The sequence below is a fragment of the Rhinolophus sinicus genome, linkage group LG02, assembly GCF_036562045.2.
Source record: "Rhinolophus sinicus isolate RSC01 linkage group LG02, ASM3656204v1, whole genome shotgun sequence".
NCBI lineage: Eukaryota > Metazoa > Chordata > Mammalia > Chiroptera > Rhinolophidae > Rhinolophus > Rhinolophus sinicus.
Window position 1 is genome coordinate 140,848,964 of NC_133752.1, and position 12,973 is coordinate 140,861,936.

General features: G+C 32.9%; 1 protein-coding gene across 5 annotated transcripts in view; it reads right to left on the reverse strand.

The window, feature by feature from the left end:
• Positions 1 to 12,973, reverse strand: part of USP15 (ubiquitin specific peptidase 15) — a 112,548-nt gene that overhangs the window by 8,372 nt on the left and 91,203 nt on the right. For all 5 annotated transcript variants that reach the window (XM_019732415.2, XM_019732414.2, XM_074325466.1 and 2 more), the window contains 10 exons: positions 10,094 to 10,267; positions 8,564 to 8,722; positions 8,260 to 8,484; positions 3,368 to 3,451; positions 3,183 to 3,277; positions 2,900 to 3,091; positions 1,877 to 1,992; positions 1,427 to 1,699; positions 972 to 1,042; positions 512 to 627 (listed from right to left, as the gene is read on the reverse strand). In XM_019732415.2, the coding sequence (XP_019587974.1) occupies positions 512 to 627; positions 972 to 1,042; positions 1,427 to 1,699; positions 1,877 to 1,992; positions 2,900 to 3,091; positions 3,183 to 3,277; positions 3,368 to 3,451; positions 8,260 to 8,484; positions 8,564 to 8,722; positions 10,094 to 10,267 (1,505 nt within the window). The remainder of the gene's footprint in view (positions 1 to 511; positions 628 to 971; positions 1,043 to 1,426; positions 1,700 to 1,876; positions 1,993 to 2,899; positions 3,092 to 3,182; positions 3,278 to 3,367; positions 3,452 to 8,259; positions 8,485 to 8,563; positions 8,723 to 10,093; positions 10,268 to 12,973) is intronic.

Here is a 12,973-nt window from a genome sequence, read left to right on the forward strand (position 1 = left end):
GTACATTTTTCAAATAGATTTAACTATTATAAACTAATATGGTAAATAAGTATTCAAAGAAATGACGAGGGCTAGGTTATATCCATTACAGTATGCTAAAAAGACATGGATGTACCACAAAACTGTGCTAAAATATAGGTATTAGAAAATCTCAAAATTTCTGGGCTCTAATGGAATTAATAACACCACAGAATATATCACTGTGATTTTCCTAAAAGTTTCTCCCAAAATGGCTGCACAGCTAAAAATTCTTAAGAAAAAGTAATTAAAATTAATTATTCATAGTAAAATGGCTATTATGGGAAATACAGAAATGAGATTAGAGCTTAACATAATACTTTTAAAGACATTCTCATCTGCCTAATAGACTATTACCATATAAAGAAATGCTTATTTAAAATATCAAAGGGAATTTAGTTATTACTTTTTTAACTTGATGTAGCACATACCTCAGTATAAATCCTTAAAAAAAAAAAAAAATTAGAAAAAATTGTTTAACTTTGTTTCTTACCAGGGATCTTCAGCACCTAGCTTTTCTTTTGTTGTAAAAAGCTCAATGCAATCTTTTAATTTCACAAAGGGTTTTTTAGGAGGTTTATATTCCACACTCTCATGTTTTTCAAAATCCTAAAGAGAAGTATTTCTTGAGTTAAGAGAACAAATGAAACAAAACTCATTTTAGTGATACCATCTTACTATGAATAGTAATGAAAAACTCCTAAACTTTCTCAAAAGAACCATAAAGCTTTTTTCAGCTGCAATTTATACCATACTTCTAAATAACTCCTGTATACACACCTATAAACGATTAAAAAGTGGTAACAGAGAGCATGTTCAAAACCAACAAGCCTTTTCTAGTACATAACCAATTTCTACTGACAAAATAAATACATATGATAGAAACAGAAGAGTGTTAACAAAACAGTGTGATCAACATGGAAAAGATAAGGTAGGAATGAGCAATGACTTACCTCAGCAGCATTTTCATCAAAATATCTTTTTTTCAAATCAGGATCCCAATCCAAAGCAAGAAAAGATCTTTCTGAGGTAGGAAACATAGTTTTTCTTTAAAATTTAATACGCCACAATATTAAAACTAATGTATTTTAATGTTAAGCTATATACAAGAATAAATAAATAGCAATCTTTTCTTTTACTAGGTGAACAGGGCAAATTGCTGTTTCCAAGCCATTAAAATAGTTTAGGAGTTAAAAAAACAAAACAAAACAAAAAAACCCTTAAGCATAAGTTCAACCTCCTTTTAATAAATATTGACATGTGTTTTAGTATACTTGGAAACTAAGGCTTTTCATTTAATAGATACGTAAATGTTATTTTTCATGAGTTGAACTTTGTGGTTTTCACCTAAAAAAATAACATGCTTTGCTCAAGTTTAGTGTTGAAGCCTTTTTTCACAAATACTTACCATCTAGCCTAAGCTGCCTATCATCAAATCTTATATGCCTGGTATCATCTTTGATGTAGTTGATATCAGTATTGCCTAAATTGTTGAACTGGAATGTAAACAATCGTTTTTTGTGTCCCGTGAGTTGACCTTTGCAAGTTTCCTCAGTACATAATCCATTTTCAGAATCATTATCTCCTCCAACTGAATCTTCAGATTGACTGTTTTCATTCTCAGAGGGAAGTTCTTGATCCTGGCTGGATTCATCATCTGGCTCATCTGTTTCCATTTCACCTAATTTTAGATATTAGAAGTCTTTAAATAAAGTCAATGCTACATTTAAAAATTATTAATACTAACATTATCTTTTCTAGGCTTGCAAATATTTTTCAGTTCCTTAATCCCCATCCTTTCAACTTTTCTCTAAGGCAATAATCCAGGCGAAGAGTTTTTACAATAGGGAAGTCTTACTTGGTGAGCCTTCTTCATGTATGCCATTTGGGCCATTCCCATTAATATTTTGGTCCTTACAGCAGTGTAGGGATCCTTCAGAGTCTTCTGTTTCAGTAGATATTTTGACATATCGGCTTTAAAAAAATCAGAAATCAAGTAAGTTCAGTTCTACAAAGGTAAGAACTTAAAAAAAGTTTTCCATTCTTTCAATAAAACAAAACTTTTTAATGCAATAACAGTGGTCATTTAATAGATTCAAGAATAAATTCAGACTCAAGATACAGTTCCATAAATGCAAATGACTGACTAATCATTTATGTTATAGTTGTCTTTATAAAAAAGAAGTTAGTTTGCTCTTCTTGGGTTTTAACATAGTTATGTGTTAAAAATTTGTGGCAGATAATTTTTAGACTTAAAAATTTTTAAATAAAAGTCCTCATTTAGATAGATGATCTATATATTAGTTTTTTTAAGGCTAAGATCACTTATAGTTGTATAATGTGATCTTTATGTATAGATTATGGGACTACAATGATTAAAATAGAAAGAATACTAAATATGTCAGCTATAAAGGATAAAATGAAAGGGATAAAATGATATTCTTGATTACCTTATAATTCAAATCAAGGTTTTAGGAAGACAAAAAGGGGTTGCCTTACAATAATATCAACCATGAAAGTTTATCCTTTTAAATAAAAGTTATTAGTACGCATTCTTGAACAAGCAGAGTATATAAAGAAATGAAACATGTGACATTATGATTTCAGAGTGCAAGCATACTAAATTTTTATTGTCTTCCAACTGTCAACTTTTGTTGTAAAACAGCTAGAATTCATGTTTCCTTGGTTTGAAATAACCTCAGTAATGTTTTACATGATCAAGAAATTGGATTAGACTATGATTTTTTAAAACTGTTATCTGTCTAAACAAAGATGAGATTGAATACAGACTTATCTAATCATATTCTGATAGTACCTTGCATGTTTACTTTCATTAGCTATTTTATATTATTTTGTGAATGTAGAATTATCTGGCACTTACCACATTCTCAAAAGCAGGAGATTGTAGAGTTTATCTTCGGTATTGTTTCGTGGTATAGCCATAAGAAAAGGCTGACCAAAAAGTGAAGAACCAGTATGGTGGGTGTAACTTGAGTGTCTAAATTTTTCTCTTAGACAAACAGGAATAATCACATGCTCTGTATCTTCTGTCCTATTGATGTTAATTTCAAACCTACAAAGACAAAACTGACCATAAATTCTGAAAACTTATTTCTTTTGAATTTTTCTCAAGTAATATTTTAAACAATGAATTTTATACTTACACATAAATATCATCCCGTTCCATAATATTACTAAGGTTTTCATCCACTGCAAATATTTTGTGAAATCTATGATTGTATATATCAGTAACTATCATCTAAAAGAAAATACATTTCTATTAAGCTGGTTTTACAGCACTGCAAAACTAAACTCCACCTTACATACTTCAAACCCAGAAACATCTTACCTTATCTGCAGGTACTCCTGATAAAGCAGACAATGCTGTACAAAGATCAAGTATGTTTCCAATTTTTGGGACAACCACTTTGTACTAAAAAACAAGAAAATTGTAATGAATTTATTACTCTGCAACCAATATTCAATAGATGAAAGCCACCTCATGAGGCTGCTTCCTCACATTTACTTGGCATGTGGCTCACGGTATGGCCAATCTCACTGTTATGCTGGGGGACAATATCCATAGGCATGGTTTATCTGCACCTGCTGTTCCTTGGCTCCTCAATTCAAAGACCTCCACTTGCATTCAACTGTAGCTAACTTTGTGGACCTCGTCATCACCTGATCCACCTCCGGTATCTTACACTCTTAACAGGCTACTGTCTAACTATTCCTTTCTTTTCCTGGGAGCTCATTATTTTCTATGCTTGGCTTGCATTGAGATCTCTAGTCCTTTTAATTCTGATTCTTCCCCTCAGCCTACCAGGTTCCTGTCTTCACACCCTTCCATCCAGACCCCACATGATTCCTCACTTCAACTACTTCATTGCAAAACCTTTCGCTGTTATTCAGTTTTATTCTCGTTACACTTTCTTAGAGCTGTTCAGAAATGCTGGGGAAAACTGCCGAACTTTAAAGATTGGTGCACTACAAATTCACAGTGCTCAATCTCAACTGATCCTTCAACACCAGCCAGAAATTCTCCCATGTATCCTTTATTTACTTATTTTCTATTTCTCTCAGTAACTATTTAAAATCTTCATCATTCCTTAAGCTTCATATTTCACCATTTCTCTCTTCACTACCAGAACACCTATTTCAACCAAGAAAATTAGAGGCTACTGGATAGGAAAATCTCCAGCTTCTTTTCCCTCTACAAACTTGAGTGTAAAACATCCCTTTCTGTCTCTTACAACACATGCAAAAAGGATGAGGGGACATTCTTCCCATTCAAGTCTAACTCTAGCATCCATGCTCTGAATCCCATGCTCTTCTGCTTCCTCTGGAATCTAAACCCAGCACTTTTCCTTTATTTCATTTTACCTTGACTCGTATATAAACACTGGTATACAAGTTTCTCAAAAAACAAAACAGTCTCTCATTTCTTTCCCTCTAATAATTCCCCTCCAATTATCTCCCTTTCTGGTCTGCTTTATAAATAACCTTGATAAAAGGAATGTCTACAGTGACTATGGTAACTTCCTCACCTCCCATACACTTACGGATCCATTCTTGGCTTTTGTCTTCACCTCTTTATTTAATGTTACCAAGGTTGTCAGTGCTATCATACAACCACGTCTTTATCAGTTCTTACGTTCTTGACCTTTCCATAGCATGACTGCTGACCACACCCTCCTTTAAAATTTTCCTTCCCCTACATTATTACTTCTTATTCTTTTCTATTGCCCTGGTCACACCTTCTTCTGAGGCTCTTCTCTCATGTCCTTTAGAGTTTTATCCTTAGTTATCTTCTTGATTCCGTATGCTCTCCTTAGACTAGGTGACAATATAGCCTGGTTTGCTTTGGCCAGTCCTGGATTAGCCTGCTGTCCTGGTATAATTATTAATAACAGCCCCTTTTATTTTTAAGAGTTCAGGTGATAGATTACAAATTACAGGGTCACCCTAACCTTAAATAATCTCATCCTTCTAAGACACTCATTACCACCTTCAGAGCTCACCGCCCAATTTATATCTCAAGTACAGATCTTTTCCTCTAGTCTAGATACATAAACTCAATACCTACTGATATCTCTACCTAAATTTTCCTTACGCATCTCAACATGTCCAATACTAAATACAGATTTAGGTCATATTAGGTCAACATATCCGATACTAATACTTAAGGTTCGTCTTAAAACTTTCTTCTACATCCCATTAAAACAAATAGTACCACTGTCGCCTCAAGTTACAATCCAATGAACTTGGCTTCATTTTTGAACTCTTAAACATTTTCATTCTTATATTCAACTGTTCTTCTATCTAACTGCCATCCTGACACTAACCTTAACAGTTCAATCCCTTGTCATTTGTCATCTGAACATTGCAAAAGCCTCTCACCTGGTCTTAGGTACATCTTATCTAAGCCTTTCCGATCCAATCTTTGCATTAGCCAGTCTTTTTTCTCAAACACAAATCTGGCCAAGTGATCTCTCTACTGAATACTCCTTCATAGCTCCCATAGTCTTTCGGGTAAAATTCAAACTTTCTGTCATCAAGGTTCTTTGTGATCTAGCTCCTGCTTACCATATTATCTACTTGCAGTTTCCATATGTGGGCCATGTACTTTTTCGCCTTCAGCCCTTTGTACACGCCTCTTTCCTGATCTATAATGTTGTACTTCTAGTTTGCATGTGCTTAAAACCGAATCATTCTTCAGGATTCAACACAGGAATCATCACAAGTTTGGGTAGGTTACTCCATTTGTATACTCATACAGCATTCTGTCAGAGCACTTTCAACACTGTATGATAAGCTTCTTGAAAACAAGGACTAGGAACAACCTTTGTGTTTCCAGCACCTTATATATACAGTATGAGATTCTAATATATAATACATGTTCAATATAATTACTAATAAACTTCTATGACCTAAACCAAGTTTGGTGATGGAAAATCTCAAGTAGGCTAACTCAGCTAATCTCCCTTTCCTCTCCAGCTGGTTAAAGCATAGTGTTAACTAGGCTGTCATTTTGTATTTGCATTGTTACTCCCTCCAAGTGGGAAAAAAAAATCCCACTTCCACTGTGCTGACCATGGATTTAACCACCACAAGTTTGTATTTTTGGTCACCAAGTGGGAAAAGAGGTATATTAATGAAATTCTCATTGCTGGAAATATAATTAAAAACCCATTATAATGGAAGAACATTCAACATATATCTTATAGCTAATGTATAACCTGAATATAATATATAATCTGTAATACAGATTATATTATTGGTATGGGAAGGTACTGTAGAGAAAAAGTATCCACAATTTTTTGTTGTTGTTGTAATAAATTTTTATTCATTGTTTTATACTCTTCTCTTATTCTATTATACCCATTGGGATGTATTTGTAAAGTTACAAACTAGAGAAATAAGGGTGTAGAATAGCATTGTTACAGTTTCTCTCCATTGAAAAAACATGTTAACAGTTCAATACTTAGAAACAAGTGAATACGTGAGTATCTAAAGCATGTGATTTTAGAAATGTGAACATGTATCTCCTGGCCAAAAATAGAAGTGGGTCTTTACTGGCTCTGCTCATGGATAAGGGCAAATACCATGTTTCTCTATACAATTCTCAGAACTACCGGATGAAATACTAACATGAAGGCACCAAGTTCAATGAGTTCATGAGGGAAGCATAAAGCAGCAGCAGCAAAAACATGGCTGAAATCTGCATAACTGAGTACATAACTAGTCTCTACTAAACTTTAACTTTTAATAAAAGGACTACATTTTTATGAACACTTCATATACTATGCCCTGTTGATAGTAAACCCAAACACTTCCACTAAATGAAAGGTTAAGATCATAATTTTGTTCAAAGCACGCCTTTCACATAGACCTCATGAATACTGCTACGGGCTGAATTGTGTCCCATCAAAATCCCTGTGGTGAAGCCCTAACCACTGATGTGATCGTATTTGAATATGAGGCCTTTGGGAGGTTTAGAGGCCCCACAATGGGATCAGTGCCCTTCTAAGTAGAGACATCAGACAGTTCACAGAAGTGTGCTCTCTCACCCTGCCATGTGACGACACAGAGGAGGGGGCTGTAGACTGTAAAGCCTGCACGAGGAACCAGCCATGCACGATTATCTTAGCCTTCCAGCCTTCAGAACTGTGAGAAGAAATTTCTGTTCTTTAAACCACTTAGTCTACTGGATTTTGTTATGGCAGCCTGAGTACGAATGAAACTATTATGCTCTAACAAACTGTACTATTTGGCTGGGACCCTGAGCTAAGAATCTTTAGTAAACATTCTTCTAAAGTAGGAACCATGTCTACTTTGTTTACCAAACAAGAGCTTTACATCCAGTACATGCCCAGTACATATTTGAATGAATAACATTTTTGAACACTACTTCTGCAGTAGTACCTACAATCATGAGGGTTAGAAATACAAAGATTTAAAGTCCATATCTTCAAAGGACTCATGGTCTACAAGAGAAAAGATCAAAGTAAACCAAAGGTCATAATGATGTTTGGTAAGTGCTATAATAAATAGAATTTAGGGGAACAGAAGGTAGATGAGAAGGAACTACTTTTATTAGGGCAAGTCAAGTGTCAGAAATGGATTAATTGATTACTAAAGGAAGAAAATACAGTGTTTTGCTCCACAAAACGTAAAATAATCCAATTATAATACTAGGCAATGGAATCAAGACAGACAACTGATATTAAGGCCTAGCATAGGGCTCTTGAATAGAATAAGCAATATTTGCTACTCCATACTATTAAAAGATTGAAAATTATTTTGTCTAACTACATTTCCATTTCTCTTTGAAGTTCTTAAGATGCCGAAAAATTACACATATTTAAATTTATCACTATCTTATATCATAAATCAAAATATATTGTAGTTATTAGTTTTATTTCCAACAGCCGCTAGGAAGAAAATTATAATTAATATTAAAGAAAGTTCAGGTTGGAAAATAAACAAAATTATATTATGTTACTAATCTTTGTAAACTGTTTACCCCAACATTGTAAAATCAAACAACCTCTCATTTTTCTTTAGTAAGAAAAAAAACCTTTGAGAGTTTTGTTCTTACATGAAAAACAATATATTTTGCACATCCCTCACCCTTTCGAGTTTCCAAAAAGTTGTACTAATTTCTGAAGTATTTAGCATATGGACTCAACATTATTTTTTATAAAAATAGCAAATGCAAAGAAAATAATCACTACTTACCTGCATAGGTTTGGTAAGTGGGTCCATTCTAACTAAATAAACTTCCAAAGTACGTTCTTTTTTCATGGGCAATGGAAGTGTCAAGTAACAAAAAGGATCAAATGTTACTGAAATCTTAGCACATTCAGGACAAACTAAAGTTGATTTGAACAGGCCATGAAATATATCTACTATGATAGAATCATTTCTTTTTAAATGGTTTTCCCAGGCTTCTTCAGCAACTACCTATAAGGAAAACAGACACATATTACACAGAGATATTATGTTAATAAAACAATGGTGATAATAATATCATTAAACTTACCTTATCTGGCCTTCCATCAGCATCTTTTAATTGTATATACGGTTTTTTCCTAATTCTATTCAAATCCTCATGTAGTCCATCTAATAGGAAAGCTAGTAGTTCTTGACAGTCCTGCTGCTGGTATCCAGAGAACTGAGGTGCGAAACGTCCTACTTGTGTCTGTAAGAAAAGCAATACTATAAAATCAGTTTGAAAGACTGATTGATTTTTAAATAAATAGTCGGTTCTCATTATTCACGGATTCTATACTTGTGAATTTATCACCTTGCTAAAATACATTTAAATCCCAAATCAACTTCTGGCACTTTTACAGTCATTTGCAGATATGATAATTACATATGCGTAAATACAGAGTATTGCATATCTAACACTATTTTAAAAATCATAATAACTAATCTGTAAAATAGAAATGCTGACCTGAGGAAAGAATGAGAAGAATATATGGAAAACACTAAAGTTTTAGTGGGAAACACTGAAGACTATTAAAATTCAATTATTTCTTGGCCACTAGAAAAAATTACAAAGTTCTCATTTAGTTTCCATGTGTAAAAAGAGGTTGAATCTCACAGAGAAAACAGGAATATTTGTGTTCATATATAATTTTCCTAATGTTTGCAGTACTAAGTACTTCTTTGATGAGACTAAAGAGAAATGTTAAAGGGAAAAAGTCAGGTATCAAGAGGATATTTATGCAATTTAAAAATATCTAGCAAAATGAAACTAATCATTGGTAAGGGTTGAGAAATGGTTTGTCTGAACTAATTTGTCCAAAGTTTAGAAAGTTAAAGAAGATAAATGCACGAGTTTTCTGATGTTTTTCTATTTTTTAAGAACTAGTATATAGTTAATAAAATGTTGCCTAGTAGATGTCCTATACGAATGTCATTTAATATGTTTGTATAAAAAAATGGTTAAAAACTGCTTATTCTCTTTAAAATTTTAATGACAAACTAAAGTACCTGAGATTTTATTGATTCTAAGTAACTGCTTCAGAAATTAGAATGAACCTAAAAGTTTAAGAATTATATTGAAATGTTTAATTAATATTTAGTGTTTGTTTTGTAGACTAGTTTCATTTTAATAACTTTTCATACTTACAATGATTCTTAAAATAAACCAAACTCTTTAGAGTTCAATAACATGCCCAAATTTAAAATTTAGTCTTTCCATTTGTACAAAATGTTTTTGTAGGTTCCCCAGAGATGTACTGTATCCTAATACCTGTGAATGCTCCCTGCTGTCTCTCTATATAGTCACTTTGTACCACAGCATTGTTTCTCAACCTTTACTTCATCACTTCCTTCCCCATCCCCTGGAGCATTTTTAAGACATTTTTAAAATAGCCATCTGTCCCATCCCCCAGCCAGAAAATTAAATGCCACAGATATATTGTCTATCTGTTGATGTGCTGTGTCACTTTGAAGGGCCACGAACCATTGTAATAGCTATGATTTTTCACCCCTTGCCCAGAGAACCAAGTTTTGTTCTATTGGGGGTGATACAACCCTCATTCAAAATGTATTTACTAACCTTAAAGGCTCTTGGTGTGACGTAGCTAAATTTTCCAGACCACATTTGCTTGATCAATTCAGCATAAGATTTAGCTATTTCACCTCTCATTCCTAAGGGATTGTCAAAATTCAGTTCTTCTTGATACTTATCATTGAGGAAGTATTCAGTAAGTGGAGGTGTGTTGCTCAAACACTGCAAAGAATAAAATAAATTTTCATGTCAAAGTAACCACACATGTTAAATATGTTAAAATGAACAGAGAAACTGTACTAATAAATAACTGGTCAAATAAACACTCAAATGATGCACTCAACTATTCATTTACCAAATTTCAAATCAATTACTTATAATAAATGAAAATGCTAATATTTGTTGCTGTAAAATCTGCATTAATTTTAACCACAGCAAACTACCTGTTAACTGGGAGAGAAGCTCAGTTTTCTTTCCTTCTTTTACTTGATTGGTAGAAATTATGGATTGTCTACTCATCCCAGGCACCTGCAAATTAGCCTGAGTAGGTAAAAACTGAGATAGAGTGCAAGCACGAAATTAACTTAAAAGAGTATTTACTGTGTTCATTTTCAATTCCTTATCATGAAAGAGAAGGCTTTAAATTTTCCATTTGGTGAACCATTTTTATAGGTACAGATTAGCTGAGCCTGAGAAAACAAAGTTTTGTTATGTGAATTCTGGCTAAGCTGTGTTTTTATTCTTTAAGCTCTCCTTTAATATCATAATCCAATTTTCCTTTATGGCAAGATTAAAACTATGAATAAGTGAGTTCTCCAACCCTTTTCCTTTTTGAATGAAATAATCTAGAACTTAAAATAGCAGAAGCACAGTTTTTCCATAATACTTAAGAAGGAATAATTTTAAGTTGATAATACCATCTGTCCCATATGACAATATTACGTTATCAATTAGATGTCTAGAGTCATTAAGTAGAGTATATAATGAATGACACAGACATACAGTCATATAGGTAACTTTTTTTTTTGCTGCAGGAAGAGATATTTGTCTTGGAGTCAAGTGAAAAAGTGCTTTAAATGAACTAGTTGCATGTGAAGTAGTAGAAACCCACTCTTAGGATTTATATTAATGGAAATCAAAGTGTTTCAAACTTTGCTTACCACTCATTTAGATTAAGTTAAATAAAGTCCTGATAGCTATGAAAGGTTCAGCCTGCTGGGTTCATGCTGATAACTTGGATTCTGTAAGCTATGACTATATACCTTGTACTGTTTGGCTAAAACTCCAAAATTAAATATATTCATTTATTTGAAATAAATTATGGTGTTCTATTTTGTGGTTTCAATTATAAATCAATTTATGTTTACTCAAGTAACGATAATATCTATTTTGGAATTTTTTTATATAATAAAAATAATACTGTCCAAATTGATCGTCTAGCTGCTACGTCAAAGAAAAAGGGAAGACTATTTATAGTATCATGGAATTTGTTATGTAATTCTTAGGCAATGAAAACAGTATAAACAGTTAAAAATGTTTGGGTTGGACTATACTAGGCTTTAGAATCATTTACGTGCCATTTTCAGCAGAAAAAAATTTTATGTGAGCAGATAATAGAGGTATGTTGCAATGTAGGAGGCAATTAGGGAAAGGATACTTTTCCACCTTTCTTCTTAACTCTTTTTATATTCTCAACCTTTCATAGTGTTACATGCCTTCTGAGTTTCATTTTCTCTTTTCTTTTTGATTGGCCTTTTACTTATAAACCCAGCACTGGAATAGAGCCAGGAAACCCAGAGTACAACATGGCTATACAGGGTATAAATGCCATCACTTAGTAGTATCATCTCATTTAGTATAGTGTCACCACTAAATAGTCAATGAGGCAAAGGAGAGGTAGCACAGCATTTCCAACAATGATCAATTAGTTTGCAAATCCTTGTATTTGATCAGTTCAGGGTTATACTAAGAATGGCTGTAACATAGTTATACAAAGAACCCAATTTATGGCTTTACCAAACACCTCAAAGAACCAAGCTGTGCAAACATAATTCTTGAATTTTATTTTTACACGATTTTTCACATGTATCCTTATCTTGCAAGGAGCTTCCAAATATAATTGAAATTTTTTAAGATTTCCAATAGCATCCAGAGTGATCTTTCTAAAATTTGCACCTAATCCTGTTCCTTGTTATAAATCCTTTAATAGTAATTACAGATTAAAATCTCAGATCTTTAGATGGGTCTATGTTTTGCCCACTTATGTAGCTTCATCTCTTGTTAATACTTTTTTTTAACTCCATCCCAGCCTTATTTGATTTGTGGTTCCTTGACTTCCATGCATTCTCTCTCCATAAGTTTGCAACATTACTCCATTTTCATAAAATATACCCTTTTTGCCTTACTTTTAACTAAACCATCAAGATTCAGGTATCCTGTCTGGGAACCCTTCCTAGACTCCCTTACAGTGTTTCATCTTGTACATTTCCATATTGCTTAATGCTCATGTTTTGCTACATCACTTATTTTATAATATACTGTAACTTTAGTTTTTAGTTTGTCTGTCTTGCTTAATGGACTGAGACCCTCATGAAAGCAGGAACTGTGGTATCTTTATGTTTATATCTCCAGTACAGAGCACCTACATTACTTGGCACTTAGCATGTGAACAATAAATATATGCTTAATAAAAAAGATTTTGCTTATATTTACTAACATATTCATCCTCTTGGTTTTTTTACTCTTTTCTTTCAACGTTTTGCAGAGTACTTAAATTTTATTATTTATTTATTTAAAAAATTTCCCAATTGCAGTTGACATTCAATATTATTTTACATTAGTTTCAGGTGTACAGCATAGCGGTTAGACATTTATATAATTTATAAAGTAATCCCCCCAATAAGTCTATTACTCAACTGACACCATACA